Source organism: Podarcis filfolensis (genome assembly GCF_964270895.1).
Source record: "Podarcis filfolensis genome assembly, chromosome: 9".
NCBI lineage: Eukaryota > Metazoa > Chordata > Lepidosauria > Squamata > Lacertidae > Podarcis > Podarcis filfolensis.
The window spans coordinates 52,401,737-52,421,321 of record NC_139610.1 but is presented as its reverse complement, the minus strand read 5'-3'; the positions used below and the strand labels follow the sequence as shown (position 1 = coordinate 52,421,321).

The window sequence follows — 19,585 nt, the reverse complement described above, 5'->3', positions numbered from 1 at the left end:
ACACTGTGCAATGCAGGAATCTTTTTGCTCAACGTGGGGCTCAAACTCACAGCCCTGAGATTCAAAGTCTCATGCTCTACTGACTGAGCTATCCTGTTGAGTGATAAACTCAACCTGCAGAATATTTTTTTAATTGCCACCAGCTTTTTTTTGTCCTTTTCTCAATAAGCTTTCATCCATAAGACTATTTTATATAAAACACAAAGCCTATTCAGATACTACCCATGATAAATCCATCTAAAAGTTTAATTCCCTGTTGAAAAAAAATTCCACAATAAAAGCAATTTTAAAATCCTGACTTTATTCCAGAGTACTTAAAATGCCATTATAACAATTAAAAGAACTACATATAAGTAAAAGGCTCATTTTCAAAGGAAAAGCCCACTTTCTAGTGATCGTATCTATGATTTTCACCTTTTGATGCACGTAACTAGACCAGCCTTCCCTAACCTCATGTCTGGGGCTGATGGAGGGCATCAGGTTGGGGAAAGCTGACATAAAACAATTAACAAGTTTTAACACTGATTTTCAAGGTATTTAAAATATTTTACATAGAAACAGCACAAAGTTAATCACTCGTTTTTTGTGATAGTGATTTTCTTTTAGATTTTTCCTTGTTCATTTCTTCTTCCTTCTTCTTCCTTTCCACATAAGATTTAATAATGTCATTCAGTTGCTGCTCACAGTGGCTAACATGCTGTAATCCATTTTTTCTTCCTGTAGTGAAACAGTATAATTATATATTAAAGCAATCTTAGTTTTTAATATTTAGCCACTAAACAGAGTGGCCTAATACAAGAATCTACAAAGCATCTACACACCCAAGAGAGGTTTGGATTTGGGCTTCTTGTACAACAGCCTGCCATGCCTGTTAAAGCTGAAAGCTAATGTTTTAGCTGGTGCCAAAAAGTCAACTAAGGACTATATTTACTTGTAAGTATTTTTAAATCAGTGTGACTTTGTAATGTAAACATGATTAGAATCAACCTAACAGTTACAATAGTTACACATACACCACACCAATTTTTTCATCAGTAATAAATGAACTTACAAATATTGACACACAAAGAAGGTTATGTTTTATTGCACTAGATTCTCTGGGAACAATATAGCAATAGCTGGCTATATTTTAAAAGTAGGCTGCTTTACCTGCACAGTGCTGAATGATACATCTCCATAGTTTGTTCTTGCTTAGACAGTTTTGATTTCCCACTATTAATAAATGTCGCTTCCCTCTTGTCAATGCCACGTTCACTCTCTTTTCGGAATCAATGAAGCCAACTTGTTTTGTCCTTACACAGGATAATATAATGATTTCTTTCTCTGCTCCCTGGAAGGCATCAACAGTGGAGACTTGGATTGCTTTAATTTGGGAAGCATCTGAATGTACAGCATTAAGCAAGTTACAAATCTGTAGACAAAAACAGATCCAGATAATTACATTTATTGTTTTGCAAATTAAATAAAATTAAAATAAAATTTTATTAATAACTTGATACAATTAAGTTTTGAACTTGCTCACAACAAACAGACATGCAAAATGTAAATATTAATTAAGGTTCCTTCTGAACCTTAATTATCACCCTACTGAAGTATAACCATTTCTATGCTTATTGAGAAATTGTAATCTGTCTGTAAAAAGAAGGGTAATTTTTAATTAACCTTTAGTTAGTTTTGAACGTAATGATGCTTAGCAAAGTTAGAAGGTCTCAATAAGAAAGCAAGGAAAAAGCTTGTTGGAAAACAGAAAATTATAACAGAAAACAGAAAACTAAAATTATTTTTTACATCAATACTGTACTGATAAACATTTTACTGAAATGTGTTTTGGTGTGCAACATATACCTTGCTCATTTGTGACTTATAGAGGGATATTACTCCAATCATGTTTCCTTCTATTCCACTGGCAATCAGAGACTGGATTAATTTGACAGTGAAAAATGATTCTGCCAAATTGTGGAAACTGTTGTCTTTTTCCACCTGGAGAAAAAGAAACAGACATATATTATGTAATGTAAGAAAGTCCATGAGATATCATCTGGCCCACTTGGGGGAACAAAGAAAAAAACTTAATTCATAATAATTTTGGTCTAATTATCATGTAGCCTTTGCGATAGTTTCCAATGCGATGCTGACAGACATGGGTTTGAAATGATGTGGAATGCTGTATACTTGTGTGAAGAAACTCCCACCCAACAGGCAAAGCCATTTCAACAGTGTCCGTTTCACCACATGAAATCAAGTCATTCCAGTGATATCGCTCTCTGCCCAGAATGGGAGCTACTTCAGAAATAAAGCTTCCTTCTCCCAACTGGAGATGATCACTGTGGAAAGTGGGGCTGGAAGTCAGCTGTGACCAGCTGATCAGTGGTGACTTCAGGATCAGCTACAATTAGGCACTCCCAGTCAGGAGTGCCTGAAGGTAGCCAATCCCTGCCCCAAAGAGGACTTAAAACAGTGCCATTCAGCTGAACAATGCTGTTTTCAAGCTCTGCTGGGATCTTTCTTTGCCACAGAACTTGAGTACAAGCCATGCTGCAAAGGAAAAATGGTGATTTCAGGTGACTGACAGGTGCATAGGCCACCTGTCAAAGTGGCCCACTTGGAAGGGTGGGGGGAGACATACCGATGGATCTGGCCTCCAAGGTCAAAAACGTTATTTACCCCTTTGCTAAATGGCCAAATAACTCATAGAAAAGCAGCCTTCCACATTTCTAAATGATCTTTCAGTCATATGTAGATCATCACAAATGATGATCAAAGAAGTCCTGTGTTTGACTGCAATATTTGAGGCTTCCTTCCATGTAGTTTTGGGTAAAGGATTTAAGCCTCAAAAGAGTGTTGTGGCCTACATATTGAACAACATCCTGAATATGATTTTTAACCAAAGTGTACTTTTATCCCCAAACAGAAGGATAAGCATTCTAAAGCAGCATTGCATTATCCAAGTCTCAATTCAAGTAAAAAGATTTCAAGGTCAAAATATTGATTAGTTGGCTGCGTAAGGGATTGGAAAAGCTATGGAAATTAAGCGCTGGGAAAGTGGAAGCTGGACTGTGCTTTAGTAGCATGTGCAAATAAAAGAACAAAGGGGATAGGCAGATGTTATGGGCAAATTTATAGAGGAGAAGTCTATTAATGGATATTAGTCACAATGGCTTTATGGAAGCTTTAGGTTCAGAGGCTCTGTGCCCCAAATGCCAGCTACTGAAAAGCAGCAACTGTGGGGGTTATTGCCCTCTTCTTCTATTGCTACATAAACACTGTATTGCACCTTCAAAAACAAGCAAGTTTCAAATCCAAAACTGATGCCTTGGTTTGTAACCAACTTGTCCCAAATAATCCAACACTGCTCTGGCAATAATAAAGCATGATATAATCTTAACAGTTTAAACATAAATATATCATGTACCTGCTCTAAGCCATTGACGTTATAGAAACAAAGTGTTGGTAACCAGTCGATCAGAGGGCTTCGATCTGCTTCAGAAATACCGTCCAGCAGGCTCCCCTCATAAAACAGGTCGTTGGTGATAGCAGATATAGCAGGGTGACAACGATACTGCGTCCTAAGCAATATTGGCTCATGTCCCTATGAGGGAGGGGGGGAAAGGAAGTTGTTGTCAGGATGTACATACCAGTACTAAATTTTTAGGATCATGTTATATCTTTTGGTACATTTCAGAGAGCAAAATGAGTAAGAGTCATTGGGTCACAACTATAGCCAGTCGTTGTGAGTTTGAGCAAGAGAAATGCCAGCAGAAGGCAGTGCACAGAAGATGACTTTTCCACATAGACCTTCCTCCTGGCAGCTCCCAGAATGGGGTTGGACGTTGTGCATGGAACAGAGAGGGATGTCTTCAAAATTATGTTAAGAAAGCAAAGTTCTATCACATAATAAGGTTAGCATCATAGGAGGAATATCTTTTTCAGGATAAATAGCAAGACATACCATCAAACAGAGTCGATCGAAGAGGGTTTGCTCCAAACCATTACTATGTGCACTTTCAGACCCTTGAATAGTGGGTGGCAGTTGCTTAGGATCTCCAACCAAAATCAGCTTTTCACACTCAAACCTATAAAAAAAACCCACTTTTGACCATCACACATTATTTATTTTCTTTTTAAAATGTGTGTGCTGCCTTTTAGTCCTAGGTTTTAACATCAACTACACCATTGTGCAAAATGAAGTTCATTCCCTAGTGCCCTAAAACGAAATAATATAATTAAGAATGCAGTCTGTGGCTGCAACTACAGGGAATTAAGCTTTCATCTTCCTTGCAATCACAAGCCAACCTCTTTCTCCAAGTCCTGCCTTGGCCCTACTCTCTTTAGACATAGACTTGGGTTCTACCTTGCACCACAGAGAACTATTAGGCTTCTTTCTGACCATAGCATGATTAGCGATAGCTCAACAATGAAAGAACCTCTGAAATACCTCTGAACACATGGGAAAATAATATCTGGGGTACAGCAATGTCTGAGTTTCACCAGACACAGGAAGGTGAATAAAGGCATTATGGAAAGAGATAATTTCCAAGAAATGTAGACCTCTTTCTTTAACTGTGTACATGACCAAATTCAAGACCTTGCTATATCAGCCACTCAATCTTCTCAGTGGAGGGGTTACGTTAAGTAATTATGTTTGAACACTGAATGTGTAAGCTTATGTCTAAAGTCAATGGATAGAACAAACATCATTAGATGCATTGCTGGATGAGTGTTTAATGGTTCTTGTATTTGTTTAAAAACCAATTACAAATTAATTGTAAAGAAAAATAGGCAAGTTCCAGCCAAATGTAAGCTCTCTTAAGCATCATTCTATGTATCATGCATTTCAACAGAACAGACTTAAATACATACTTTTTAAAAATACCAGGGCTTAGGACTGCTAAAATTTGCCTGGACTGTGACTAGTTATTTGCCTTCATGATTTCAGTAACAGATCTTTTCATCCACTTTGTATATCCCACCTGACACTGACTGCCGTCTCCCAGCCCCCACTATCCTGGGTCTCCTTTCCACGTGCGACAAAAGTATCTGAACAAACAAATATTCAAAATGGCAACATTCCTAATTCTGCATGCATACACTTAAGACAACTTACTGGAATTCAGAAAACTGGTGAAGAATAGACCTACATACTTTATTCCAGTTACATCATTTGATATTTTTAGTGCAGACTGCAGTCATTGCTGCATAAGACCTTATGCACTGCTGCATAGAACATTTAGTCAATCTATTTTGACTAAACCATTTTCTCAAGATCATAAGCTTTTTAATACATACAAGAATAAGAAATTCAACCATCAATTAGTTGTAATATTAAAAGAGGAAATACCTTGCAATAGGAAGAAGCGATGCAGGTTCTGTCATCTGACTGCACTCATCCAGAATTACTATAGGGAATTTAAGATTTTTCATGCAAGAGAATGGGCAGGCAGCACAGGTAGCTCCCACTACCCTTACCTATGTTATGAGGGGAGCAAAAAGAAAAAGTCCCATGTGTATCTTTCATATAGCCATATGCTGTGGGTTCTAATGCTTAAAACAAGTTACTCATACATCTCAAAAGTGATTGAGACAGTGGCAAGGGGAAGGGATCAAGGCTCAGTGGTAGAGGGGTCATGGCACTGTGGTTTCATAGAATCATAATTGTAGGGTTGGAAGGGACCACAGGGGTCATTGAGTTCAACCCCCTGCAATGCAGGAATCTTTTTGCCCAACATGGGGCTTGAACCGATGACTCTTGAGATTAAGAGTCTCATGCTGAAACCCTGAAGAGCTGCTGCTAGTCAGAATAAACAAGACTGGGCTAGATTGACCAATGGTCTGGCACATATATGGCAGTGTCACGGACTGGTTGGATGCAGAGGAATGGTGGGAGGAACCAGCTGGGGAAGCCCCAAGGGAAGAAGGCTCACAGCCCGGGGATTGGTGAAGGGATGACAATGAGAAGAGGGAGATGACTGGGAGGAGGAGAGGTAACAACTGAAGAGGTAACAGGGCTTAGTGAGAAGAGAGAAGTCCAGAATCAGAAGCAGAAATGGAAGCAGAAGAGGAGAGAGGCCAAGAGGCAGAGATGGGTTAGGCTTGTGACAAGGCATGGGTGTCTCCTCTTCTTGCTGTGACAAGCTCCCCTCCCTCAATGGTCTCCAAAAACCAGCAGAGGCATGAAGTGTGAGGAGCAAAAACAGACACGCATGCAACGTCTCCAATTGCTTGGGGAAAACCCTGGAGAGAAGGTGACATAGCTGGCTGGGAGGCAGGGACCTTTAGCCTCGGCAACTGCTTCATGGGAGCAAGACCTGAGTTGCTGTACTCATTAGTCCCGACACTCCTGAGCAGATCTTGTTTTGCTAATAGTTACCTCCAGCTTTCTTGTGATTTACTATCGTCTTACTCAGCTTCCTATGTTCACCATTTGCCACAGCTATGATCCCGATCCAAATCAATAGTAGGTGTAGGGAAACTCATTCAGATCAAAGGATCTTGCTCCAGCAATAGCTACACCAGTGCAAGATCCCCCAACTCAATTTTGGGTAATTCCATCCTCACACTGCAGTCCCATACCCCATAGCCCCCATTGTTCAGAGCCCCCCAATCTTCTGGAGAGGGTTTTGGGAGCTGGTACAACTGGGAGGAGGAGGAGAAGACCGGTCACATGAGCTGCTGCCTACTAACACCACCGTTGGATACAAGCATGATTTTATTCCACCATCATTGTACAACATTAGTACAGCACATACTTATATTATGCCACTTAATTTTATTTCACCTGTTGCAGGAGAGCTTTGTTGGTTCCCAGCTTATGGAGTTCAATGGTCTTTCTTACAAAGATCTTTTCTGCTAGGGTTAAATCATCCTTCATCAGAGCATGCAATTCTTTCAGTTGTTCGCTTTCAGATCCTGAGCCAGCATGCAAGCTTTAAACATATTTTTCAATTGTAGATAATAATATTGAATGAAAACAATGTAGTCATAGTAAAGAAACATATGTAAAAGACACTCTTCTGTTTTCTGTTTGGTGATGAAATCTAGAACTAGGTTCCTTAAGATAGTAACAAAACACGCCATGTGCGGATCCTGTACTTTGCTTTATTTGGCAAATGATACAAAAAGGGACCAAATGTTTCAATGCTCCCTCATGTTTACAGAAAACAAACAAACAAACAAACAAACAAAAAAACCACCTCCTTTGAACCCAAAATTTAGCAAATCAGGGATTGGTTATGCCAGAAAAAAACTTTGCATCTGCAGGGACTCTTTTATATGAAGGACCATTCCAACATTCTGTAGTGATAACAATCCGGCAACATTTTTTTTATTTAAATATGTATACATTTCCCTATCAACAGCTGCTTTCAGAATGACTTATAAAAACGGAAACAATTGACGTAACTGAAACAAAAAATCAAGATGACAAAACAGCAGTACAGCACAGCAAGATGTAAATCTGGCAGATGATTAAAAACACAGGATAAAAAAGAAGGCCCTTTGGGGAGAATTAAAAAAAAACCTATCTGTCTGGTAAAAAGACAAAGGAGGAAGGTATCAGATGAACTATTCTGAGTTGAGAATTCCAAAGATGGGGTGTCATTACAAAAAAGATATTCTCTTTCATCACCACCTGCCTTACTTCATGTGCTTGGGAGCACATGGAGAAGCTCTAACGATCAATGCAATGTATGTGTGGGAATGTATGGAGTAAGTACTACTCCCATTTTAAATGACAGGAAGATGTAAGTCTGGTTTAGATTCCTGATGGTCCCACATGGCCAATGGTAAGAAGGCACAGGGCTACATGGAAGTGTTGATTGACTAAACCTGTGTGAAGCCGATAGCTTAATCAATATGATTTTGTATACTCGTGGTGCCTTGGAAAGATCACACAAATTGTGGCCACTGCTTGTATAGGTTCCACGAAGCAGAACTGGTCATATAACTGGGGTCTCTACGCAAACCCTGCTTGGCTACAAGCCAACTAGTAGAAAACACAATTCAACAGGGGTCCCGTGAAGAGGGCAAACCAAGCCTCAGTCAGATTACGGTTGCAGCCATATGCATACTTATTTACCAACAACTCCAAGGAACTGAGTGGGACTTACTATCAAAAACACACAATATACTGGCCTGGAAATGTCTTGCCTGTGGCTAAGTGGCAGACCAACTACAGCGCCCAAGTTTTAAATGAGTAACTTACTTTGCTTCTATTGTTTCTCTCACACAAGCAAAATTACAGCTGGGGAATTTGACTTAATTCAAGTTTTCAGTGTATGTGGTATTTCATTCACTTTCAAATGATATATGTCACACAAAATGTTCTATTAAATAACAACAAACAGGCTGAAGATTTTAGGCATGTTACCTGTGAGGAAGAATTGGCTTAGCAATTTTTCTAATACTTCCCACTCTAATAAATTCTTCAAATCCAAGATCTAGGAGGCTGTGGGGGAAGGAAAAAGACACAGACTAACATTTACTATAATGAATTCTAGCACCTTTATTTTAATTTCATCTTTCCACATTCTTTATTCTTTACCCACCAGTTTTAAAACAGGAAATGTTCATATGCAAACTTGGAGAATGCCAATGCTTTCGGAGAAAGTCTCTACCAATGGTAGCAATTCTGGTGAGGAGCCAAATGACTGCTTCAGGGAAAAGACAGACTAACCTGAAGCACAAGGAGGAGCCAGTAGAAGGACTCCCATTGGTGCAACCGGGCTTCTCCCCCCGCCCTGTACACCCCCAAAATCTGCATGTAGCTTTAAAAAAATACAAGGCAATATGGATACACCATTCATACAGTGAAAAGTGGTATTCTTTTCATAACTCTACAAAAGGTTGCTTTCGAAAGTTAGTTTGGAAGTGCCTTCTATACAACATCTCTAACAAGGAAAGTGGAAGACACATTGTGCTACTTTGAAGGATCCAGGGAAGGTGGCAGAGTTTATGAGTTAACAATGCTAGCAAGTTATTGAAGCAGCAAGAGAAAAACAAAACATGTCCTATGCAGAACTGTATGTACTTACCAAAGCAGTACCCTGTCCACAGCAACATTTGTGGAAGAAGAGATCAGTATTTTCCATGGCACCGACTTTTTGCCATCAGTTCCTTCACCGGTTTCAAAGATCTGTACTAAGAATAAGATAACAATGGCCAGCAAATAACTTTTTCCAGATCCAAACACACCTGTATGTAGAGAAATCAGAGATTCAGCCCAAGTAAATGCAAAATAACATATGAAATATTCTTAACCACATATGCATAGATGTAACTAACTAAACAAAAAGAGTAATGGGTACCACAGTTGAAAGTTCACTAACAAAATCATCTGAGTGTGCTGTGATAGTGGCAAGTTGAGACAAAACTCTCTCCTAAGTTTTGTTATAACTTGCATATCACCTTTAGACGTGTGTGGAAGGAGATTATTAAAAATAATAACAACAGCAAGTAGAACATCCTTAACTTAAGGAGCATGGAATGTTTTTCTGCCATGGGGCCAGCAATGATTCTGGAGTGCCCAAATTTATGCAGTAGTTTAGCTACGGTGCTACAATCTAAATCTCCACCAAGGACTGGCAGGACTTAACAGGGTGATGGGGCCACCACGGTCCTTGCAGTCCATCTGCTCACACTGGGTGGAAGGGTGGGGTAGGAGAAGCGTTGGGCCACACTGGAGCCATCAGATCCAAATTGGGTCCAATATCATCAAGCAGTAACAGTAGACCCCAGGCCAGCTCAAGCCCTCCTCCTCTCCACAGCACCCTCTTTCAGGACTTTCCATGGGCTGCTGAACATGGGCTCTTGCTGGAGGCACACTTGACCACTTGTTTGGGGGGGCAATGAGGAGTTGCCGGCAAAGTGAGGGTAGTCCAATAAATGTTTAAATAAAGACAGAACTGTAGAAGCAAGCTATTTAAGTTTGCATGAAACAATTTACCGTGTATGATTGTTATTGGAAGGGCTTGCCGTTTCCCAGTTTCTGTATCGATTCCTTGCAATGTCATCATGGCACCTATCTGAATCAGTGCCGTAGCCTGATCTTTATTCAGATGAAATGTCTGAATCATATTGTTTGCCAGATTTATAATAGTTTCTGGACTCAGGGCTCCCGTAGTTATTGTATTTGTGTTTAAGGCAGGTGGTTTAAATTTTCGCTTGTTGACTCGGCTACTAGAAGCTTTAAAAGACCTAAAAAGTACAATATTGGGTACATTTAGAGGCAAATTGTCATATAATTAAATCACACCTGTGTTAATTAAAGGATTTAAATCAGGAGAGAGTGAAAAGGCAGTGTCCAACATTAGTTATACTCTGAGTAGACTCACTGAAACCAATAGATTTAAGTTATCTTTGAATATCACTAAGCTATATAATTTTAAATGAAATTTATTTACATCACTAAATGTATGAATCTGCATCCATTTTTAAAATAAATTACGATCTTTATGACTCTACATTCACACATTTCAAGTTGTTTTACTTTTTATCTAAATAGTTTGCCACCTTTTCAGTCCCCCCCACCTCAAATTCAATACTTTTTTTGGGGGGGTTGCACACATGCACACACATGAGCAGTGGAAATTGTGCTCCTCTTAAAAGTCATTCTTAACCAAAACAATTTCATCATCGCCTATTTTGTCTGATTTTAAATATACAGAATCTTGCAGCTATGACAATTCACCTACAGGTGCTTAAAGTAATTTTACTAAAACAAATCCATTCCACTTTGGTTTTTGAAAGTTTTCTTAGTTTTCAGAAAATTGCCAGAACACAGTGAGTGCAAATATATGCTGTTAATAGTATCTGCACAGTCTTATCTTGTATATTTCCAAAGAGAAATTAGTTTGCAATGTTCATTCTATGCAGCATAAAACATTATCCTTTCCCACCTATTTCAAATGACAGTACAATCTACAGTTTATAAAAACTGAACTGAAATATAGATAGTAAAGCTACCTACTTTGTTAGCAGATGCTCCATTATTGGTAAAGTGCCTGAACGGATGTTTTCTTCTATATTTCTCAAAGTTGTAAGCTCAGTACTAGCATTGCAAACTAGCAAAGCATGAACAATCACTGAAGAAGAAGAAATGTTACAAGGAAGAAGAGTAACTAAATGTACTTGGCTACAGAAAATTAACACTTGCATGACTGTTTGCCCCCTCCCCCCCAAAAGGACTAATCTGGATTAAGGGCCCTGGCTGGAGAAAGGGCGTGGGGATTCAACCTTTTGACCACCACTGTGATCTCAATATAGATTCAACTCCTTGTACCTACTACAGTGGTACCTCAGGTTAAGTATTTAATTCATTCCGGAGGTCCGTTCTTAACCTGAAACTGTTCTTAACCTGAAGCACCACTTTAGCTAATGGGGCCTCCTGCTGCTGCTGCCATGCCGCCGGAGCACGATTTGTGTTCTCATCCTGAAGCAAAGTTCTTAACCTGAAGCACTATTTCTGGGTTAGCGGAGTCTGTAACCTGAAGTGTATGTAACCTGAAGTGTATGTAACCCGAGGTACCACTGTACTGTACTAGAAAAAGCTCCCCTTCACACCAATGTAAGGTATTCTATTTTGATAAGGTAATTATAATATGTACACTCCAAATAGAGTATGATTTTTCACTGTGTTTTAAAACAAGGCTTTAATTTGTTTCATACCATCTCTGTTGCAAGACTTAAATAAATTCTTTTACATTTCTGCATTTCTCTGCCTGTTACAGCTGCACTCACTACTAATATGAACCCATATAGGAGGGTTCATATGTTGCATTGTGATGCATCAGATACTACCCACTGAGCGTCTCGGAAGCCTAACGTTTCGGTTTTTGAACGCCAAAAACCCGGAAGTAAATGCTTCCGTTTTCGAATGCACCTCGGAAGTCAAACGGCTTCCGCTGAGTTATTTTCAATTTTCTCCATGGAATTTGCTGGCCACCCTTTGCACCTTGGTTTTCGAACACTTCAGAAGTCAAATGATCTTCCGGAATGGATTATGTTCGAAAACCTAGGTACCACTGTACTTAGTTCCCCTGTTTCTTATATCTGTCACTATGTATGCTGTCCATACACTTTCAGCCATGTCTGTGATCCTCCAAGAATCAATTGTGTTTCTACCCAATTCATTATTACACTATCTCCACCCCTGCTTTCCTCCTCTCCCCAAGCTACCAGATATCTCACTTTAGGATTAGTTAAATAAATAAAAACACTACTCAACTTTCAAGGGCCAAATATATGAATACCATTTACCGTATTTTTTGCCCTATAGGACACACCGTTCCATAAGGCGCACCTAGTTTTTTGGGGGGGAAATAAAGGGGAAAAAATTATTTCCCCCCCAGGCGCGGGGCTGGGGCGGGGGGGGGGGGCGAGCTTCCCCCGACCCCAGCCCCCAAACAGGCAGCTCTCTGCAAGCCGTGGGAGCCCAGCGCTGGCTCCCGCTGCTTGCTGAGAGGTCCGCAAAGCCTGGACGCGCTGATCTCAGCGTGCGCAGGCTTCAGCATGCAGGCAACTCTCCGCAAGCAGCGGGAACGCTCCCGCTGCTTGCGGAGAGGTCCGCGAAGCCTGGAGAGCGAGAGGGGTCGGTGCGCACCGACCCCTCTTGCTCTCCAGGCTTCAGCAAAAGCCTGCATTCGCCCCATAGGACGCACACACATTTCCCCTTCATTTTTGGAGGAGAAGAAGTGCGTCCTATAGGGCGAAAAATACGGTAATAAGCTTTTCAAATTAACATTATTTCACTTGTAGCATCACATCTCTATGGCAATTAAAAAATTGTTCTGGGCATTTCCTTCACGCCTATTAGATCTTTCATCTTGCCATCATTTCTCTTGGGCTTTTTTCCCTTTTGCATACCAAAAGTTTGAGAAATTGATAATTCAGTTTCATAGCATATTAAGAGTTGGGTGTACTTACTATTTGAGCGCCAGTTTGAGGGACTGTAACCTTTGAGAGGTACCAACTCCAATTCACTGCTAGAGGATGGTCCGTAGAAAACACTGCTTGCAATGAAAGTATCCAAGGGTGCAAAGGTCAAAGTCTTGGAAACAACCCAAAGATCATCTGTCAATGAGTAAATGAGTTTTATCAGTTGTATCAAATCACCAGCTTCTGAATGGACAAAATCAAATCTGGACTTAGTCTTTTGCAGAAAGTAAGTTATGTCCCATATTATTTTTTACTTCCTAGTTCTGCTTGTTCCAGAGGAGTCTTGTGTGCTTTGCCTTCTTTAACTAAACAGTGTCAGGTAAATTTTGGCTGCAATACTAGGTATCCTATGTATCCTATTGAACAAATGGGGGTTACTTCTGAATAGAAACATAGATTGTACAGTATATCTATTTTCATGTTAAGTATTAACGTAGTCTCAAGATTTCTATTTAAGTTTGTAGAGCTTTTCCCCAAGGTTTGTTTTAATTTTTGTTCCGTGTGGCACTTTAATCTTGCACTAATGGGGGTGGGGAGTTATGACAACTGCCTACACAGGTTAATTTATAAAATGAAATTGAATTGATATGTAGATTATCCACTTGTAGCAATAACCCACTTTTTAACCAATTCAGGCATAAACAAAAGGACAATTCCAGGATACCAGGATTAATTCTAACAAAGTGACAGCCTTATCAATTATTTGATATATCTAGAATAGCGGTCCCTCCCCAACCCCCGCAAAAAAAAAAAAGACTGCAACTGAAGATGTGCTATGCTAACCGTGGATTGAAGCTACAAAATCTATTAGTAACCAAAGTATTGAGGAGCTACAAGTAGTCTTCACACATCTCACTTTTCTGACACAGTCAGTAGTAAGTGTTCTCATGTATTCTCTTACATCTTATACTAAGATTAATTAGTATTTCTTTCATCACAGGTGCTGTGTCATGAAATTGATATGGTATTCCTTTGAAAGCTGCATCCATTTGCGTGAGAATCGTGTCTTTTAAAAAAGGAAACAACGCTGTTCAAACTTAATTAGCAAGACATATTACCATTTAATCTTGTTTGGTCACTAGAACTAGAGAGAGGACTGCCTATGCAGTCTCAGGCACCACTTTCCTAAATGAGTTCATTTCACTAGACAGTAGCAACGTATAGCATAAAGGTCAGGGTGCAATGCCTTTGAACAGAAAACTATGTATGAGCTATACATAGAGCGCCGGTGGCGGATAACTCATTCCGAATCTGACCGGACACAGGTTAGAGCTCAACGTCGAGCCTACCAAGTGGCGATAGCGACGGCGAAGAAGAATTTCTTCGCCGCCTCTATTGCATCTGCAGAAAACAGCAGCAGGAGACTTTTTCAGGTGGTTCACAATTTAGCGGAACCACCTGCAACATCGGGGCCCAGTACGGGCCACATGTTCTCCTGCAATGATTTTGCAAAGTTTTTTGCAGATAAAATCGCTCAGATTCGGGAAGAAGTAGACTCCACCGTGGGAGCAGGGCCGGGGCGGGAGAGTGCTAGAGTTCTGTCTAGTCAAGTTGAGTGGGATCAATTCCAATCTGTTACCTCCGAGGATGTGGACAGGCTGCTTGGACGAGTGAAACCAACCACCTGTCTCTTGGATCCTTGCCCATCCTGGCTTATAAAAGCTAGCCGGGAAGGACTGGGCGATGGGCTTCGTGGGGTGGTGAATGCTTCCCTCCGTGAGGGAGCCTTCCCAGACCCGCTGAAAGAGGCGGTTATTAAACCGCTTCTTAAAAAACCATCTTTAGATGCGGCCACGATGGCCAACTATTGCCCAGTCTCAAATCTTCCATTCTTGGGCAAGGTGATTGAGCGAGCGGTTGCCGAACAACTCCAGGCACGCCTGGAAGAAGCGGACCATTTGGATCCCTTCCAGTCGGGATTCAGGCCTCATCATGGGACTGAAACTGCCTTGGTCGCACTGGTTGATGATCTCCGGCGGGCTAGGGACAAAGGTGAGAGCTGTTTCCTAGTTCTGCTGGATCTCTCAGCGGCGTTTGATACCATCGACCATAACATCCTTCTGGACCGTCTTCAGGGGCTGGGAGCTGGAGGCACTGTCATACAGTGGTTCCGCTCCTTCCTCCTGGGCCGTGTTCAGAAAGTGGTGGTGGGGGATGAGTGTTCAGACCCCTGGGCTCTCACTTGTGGGGTGCCTCAGGGTTCTGTCCTCTCCCCCATGCTTTTCAACATTTACATGCAGCCGCTGGGAGAGATCATCAGGAGGTTTGGGCTGGGTGTTCATCAGTATGCGGATGATACCCAGCTCTACCTCTCTTTTAAATCAGAACCAGTGAGGGCGGTGAACGTCCTGTGTGAGTGTCTGGAAGCGGTTGGAGGATGGATGGCGGCTAACAGATTGAGGTTGAATCCTGACAAGACAGAAGTACTGTTTTTGGGGGACAGGAGACGGGCAGGTGTGGAGGATTCCCTGGTCCTGAATGGGGTAACTGTGCCCCTGAAGGACCAGGTGCGCAGCCTGGGAGTCATTTTGGACTCACAGCTGTCCATGGAGGCACAGGTCAAATCTGTGTCCAGGGCAGCTGTTTACCAGCTCCATCTGGTACGTAGGCTGAGACCCTATCTGCCTGCGGACTGTCTCGCCAGAGTGGTGCATGCTCTGGTTATCTCCCGCTTGGACTACTGCAATGCACTCTACGTGGGGCTACCTTTGAAGGTGACTCGGAAACTACAACTAATCCAGAATGCGGCAGCTAGACTGGTGACTGGGGGCGGCCGCCGAGACCATATAACACCGGTCTTGAAAGACCTACATTGGCTCCCAGTACGTTTCCGAGCACAATTCAAAGTGTTGGTGCTGACCTTTAAAGCCCTAAACGGCCTCGGTCCAGTATACCTGAAGGAGCGTCTCCACCCCCATCATTCTGCCCGGACGCTGAGGTCCAGCGCCGAGGGCCTTCTGGCGGTTCCCTCATTGCGAGAAGCAAAGCTACAGGGAACCAGGCAGAGGGCCTTCTCGGTAGTGGCACCCGCCCTGTGGAACGCCCTTCCAGCAGATGTCAAAGCGATAAACAACTACGTGACATCAGAAGACATCTTAAGGCAGCCCTGTTCAGGGAAGTTTTTAACGTGTGATATTTTATTGTATTTTTGGTTTTTATGGAAGCCGCCCAGAGTGGCTGGGGAGGCCCAGCCAGATGGGCGGGGTATAAATAATAAATTATTATTATTATTATTATTACTATATAAATCAGGCCACACTGGAAATGGAAATCCTTTCCTCTATGCAAGTCAACACCCTGAAAATGGATATATGTACACATATACACACATATGCAGTATTTCGAAAGACAAATCTTAATGTGAATATACTTCAAAATAACTGAGGCTCCTATGTGTGATATCAATGGTTTTAGTTACGTTTTGCTCCGTTACAGTAAGATGACAAGAGTCCACCCACCTTTGCTGTATGCAGATGAGTGCTCCTTTTGGTTCAGCTTAAGATATAATTTGCTCTTAGAATCGCAGTCAAGGTTTGCATTTGCAATATTGAATTTCTTCAGTTTACCAAATTGTTTCCTTTGAATATCAAAGGCTTTCCTATTAAAAAAAGAGAGAGAAATATACTGAATAAGACATTATGATTTCTGGGCTGCCTTTAGATTTGACACAAATACTGATTTACCGGAAGACTGCAGCAGAGTAAAAAAACGAACTAAATTATGTGAACAACCACACATACCACATGCAATACTGATTAAATAACTATTAAACTCTTCATTAATATTAAGAAATGATGATTTAAAAGTATCCAAACAGTTTCATACACTCAAGTTGTTTCAGGGAAGAATTTCTTGAACACTATGCTGCATAACAAATATTAAAGCTGAGGTAAAGTAGCTCTATGAATCTGTGCCATTGCCTTGATCTTACTGGGTCTCCACGCTACCTGCCCTGATACTCTCAGGTAATACTGGGGCTTTTTTTTATACGGACACTTTTGCAAAATAATGTGAAAAGGTCAAGTCTGAAGTAGCAGAGAACATTTGTGATTATTACCTTTCTCTAACAAAGTATGATGTCAGACCAGTAGCTCAATTTCTACTGAGCCAGGCAGTAATACTCATGTTTAGTTAACATACCTCATCAGAAGCTGGCATTCTTCATAGAGGGAAACATTTTGACTCCTGAGGTAGGTTCCAATACTCTTTGTGTCGTGAAGTACAACACCAGGCCTACTTTCCTTCTGTCCAGGGTTTACATCCTCTAGCCACTTAAAAAAATTGCATCGATTACCTTTAGGAGCATCACAGGCATAGAAAAGGCGGCCCTAGAACAAAATGCAAGCCCAAAAGCTAAGTTATATGGAACAGGCTGACCACCGTACACCAGCTCATTAAAAGTATTAAACTTCACTTCTGAAAAAGGTTGTGAAAGTTAGGGAAAACTAAGCTTCATAGAGCCATGGTTCCTCAACAGCAAGATCAGTAATCACAGGAAAGCTATTCCCTGTGGTGACACCCATGATCTGAAATTGTCTGCCTTTGTTGCGTTGTTTCTGTTTAGCACTTCTTTGTCTACAGTTTTGGCAGAGGTTTTCAACCTTTTGTAGTCCATGGCTCCCTTTACCAACCATATTCTTTCTGCAGCTCCCCTGTGGGGTAGAGGGGGATCCCCACTTACTCAGGGGTTCCGTATCAGGGCATGTGTAAGTGGAAATTCCCCCGTTCCGCCCCTGCCCCTTTTCAGCACTGTTCTTGGCACGCGTGCAAGTTGGAGAGCACGTGCTGATTGCATTCAAGTGGGGATTCCGCTGTACCTGGTAAAACTTACGGTATGTTGTTTCGTCATTTAGTCGTTTTGCCTATCATTTTTTAAGGCTTAGAATTTGAGCAATAGAAATCATTAACCCACTTGCCAATGTCAAGTGTAACTTTCTGCAGTTTTATCCCTTATCCACGATTCAGCCAAAGTTAGGCACTTTACAGTTCTCACATCTTGAAACCCATTCCCAATTCCCCTTGACATAAATGAGCTTTAAAAGAGCTTGACATTGGGTGGATAGTACTCTTGAAAAGTCATACCCCGTTAAGTTCTAGCTGCATTGATCAATGACTGAGAACACTCCCAAGATTAACAGATCCAGAAATAGCCCCCCACTTTTTGGACAACACCCTGAAAAAAAACCAATCACACTATTGAAAACTAACATAGCATATGCTTAGCAGCGAAATAAACAAAACCAGGAATGCAACCCATTATTACATCTAGTTGTGCCCTGAACCAATTTATTCTGAAACATGTTGCATTGAAATCAGGGGGACCTCAATCCAAATAAATTAGCATAGGAGTGGGGTACTACAGCATCTCATTATTATGATGTTCAAAACCCCCCACTGTCATAGTAATTAATCATTTTTAATAATATTGATGTATATGATAAAAAGTAAGCTCATTCATTAAACACAATTCTATATGCAGCAATTTAGATATTCTAACCATTCAGTTTTACAAAAATATATAAATCTATGGACTTATGTATGAAATGACCTTCAGCATGTATTGTAATATTTCTGTAGAGTACACTTGAGATAACTCAAGAAACTTACCTTATTTTGACCTTCTTTTTTAACCGTAACAAGTTTACTTGCCATCTTGTGGTTGCAGAGTGGGGCTGAATTCTCTTGTCCTTGCCCTCTTTTCACTGAGGTATAGAAGGATATATCCACTTTTTCCAGAGCTCGGTGTAGTTTTTGCGACAGCTCAAACAGCAATATGTTTAAATGTTCTTTACACAAAATAGAAACAATAAAAAGTATTTTTTTAAAAAAAAGTTCAGTGTAGTGGGGAAAACCTATTAACTGTAAATACAACTCCTTTGTGTGTCAAATATTGTTAATTTGAGCTCCTCCAGAAATCTAACCAGTTTCTCATTGCGACTCTTTAAAGGTAATGGAATCACTTTTAAAATCTAGGCTTTGGTAACCACCAGTTTGGATTACTGAAATGTGCCATGTGGAACTACCTGTGGGATTGGCTCAAGAAGCTGCAGCTAGTGCAAAATGCAGTGGCTTGGCTGCTAACTGGGGCAGAATATCACCATCATATTACACCACACCTGGAAGAATTGTACTAGCTTCCAGTTAGTCAATGGGCTAAGTTCAAGGGACTGGTAGAAAGTCATACACACTTTGGGACCAGTGTACCTAAAAGACCATCTCACCCCTTATGTACCCAACCAGGAAGCCAATTCTATACTCTGTAGGAATTGGACCTTAGTGTGGCAGCACCAACCATTTGGAACTCCCATTACATGAGAAACAGGTGCCTACTGAAGACATTCCCTTTACAATAAGCCTTTTAATTGGAGAGTTTTGCCCCCAGTTTATACCTGTTTTGCACTTGATCTTGTTTTTAAATGTGTTTTTTGTTGTTGATGTTTTTATGGATAAATCACTTCAGAACGTTGCATAGGAAGCAATTCATAAATGAAGTAAGTAAATAAATAGTTACCACAAAGTGGCTCCCCAGAAATAACAACTTGCGAATTGTCTTCAGGCAGTGGCTGAAACACCCTGGAATTATTTGACCGTATAGTGATTGCTGACTTAGAGGAAGAATCAAATACGTTTTCCACAATTTTAGGTTCAATACTTT

General features: G+C 40.9%; 1 protein-coding gene across 6 annotated transcripts in view; it reads right to left on the bottom strand.

Annotated features, from left to right (window-relative positions):
* Positions 1 to 281: 281 nt before the first annotated feature.
* The window catches only part of ZGRF1 (zinc finger GRF-type containing 1), a 32,062-nt gene continuing 12,758 nt past the window's right edge, over positions 282 to 19,585 (bottom strand). For all 6 annotated transcript variants that reach the window (XM_083631556.1, XM_083631558.1, XM_083631555.1 and 3 more), the window contains 15 exons: positions 18,538 to 18,716; positions 17,071 to 17,258; positions 16,389 to 16,528; positions 12,919 to 13,065; positions 10,964 to 11,078; positions 9,941 to 10,191; positions 9,030 to 9,189; positions 8,366 to 8,443; positions 6,776 to 6,923; positions 5,339 to 5,466; positions 3,950 to 4,073; positions 3,413 to 3,589; positions 1,846 to 1,980; positions 1,150 to 1,411; positions 282 to 717 (listed from right to left, as the gene is read on the bottom strand). In XM_083631556.1, coding sequence (XP_083487682.1) covers positions 569 to 717; positions 1,150 to 1,411; positions 1,846 to 1,980; positions 3,413 to 3,589; positions 3,950 to 4,073; positions 5,339 to 5,466; positions 6,776 to 6,923; positions 8,366 to 8,443; positions 9,030 to 9,189; positions 9,941 to 10,191; positions 10,964 to 11,078; positions 12,919 to 13,065; positions 16,389 to 16,528; positions 17,071 to 17,258; positions 18,538 to 18,716 — 2,381 coding nt within the window. In that variant the 3' untranslated portion in view covers positions 282 to 568. The remainder of the gene's footprint in view (positions 718 to 1,149; positions 1,412 to 1,845; positions 1,981 to 3,412; positions 3,590 to 3,949; positions 4,074 to 5,338; positions 5,467 to 6,775; positions 6,924 to 8,365; positions 8,444 to 9,029; positions 9,190 to 9,940; positions 10,192 to 10,963; positions 11,079 to 12,918; positions 13,066 to 16,388; positions 16,529 to 17,070; positions 17,259 to 18,537; positions 18,717 to 19,585) is intronic.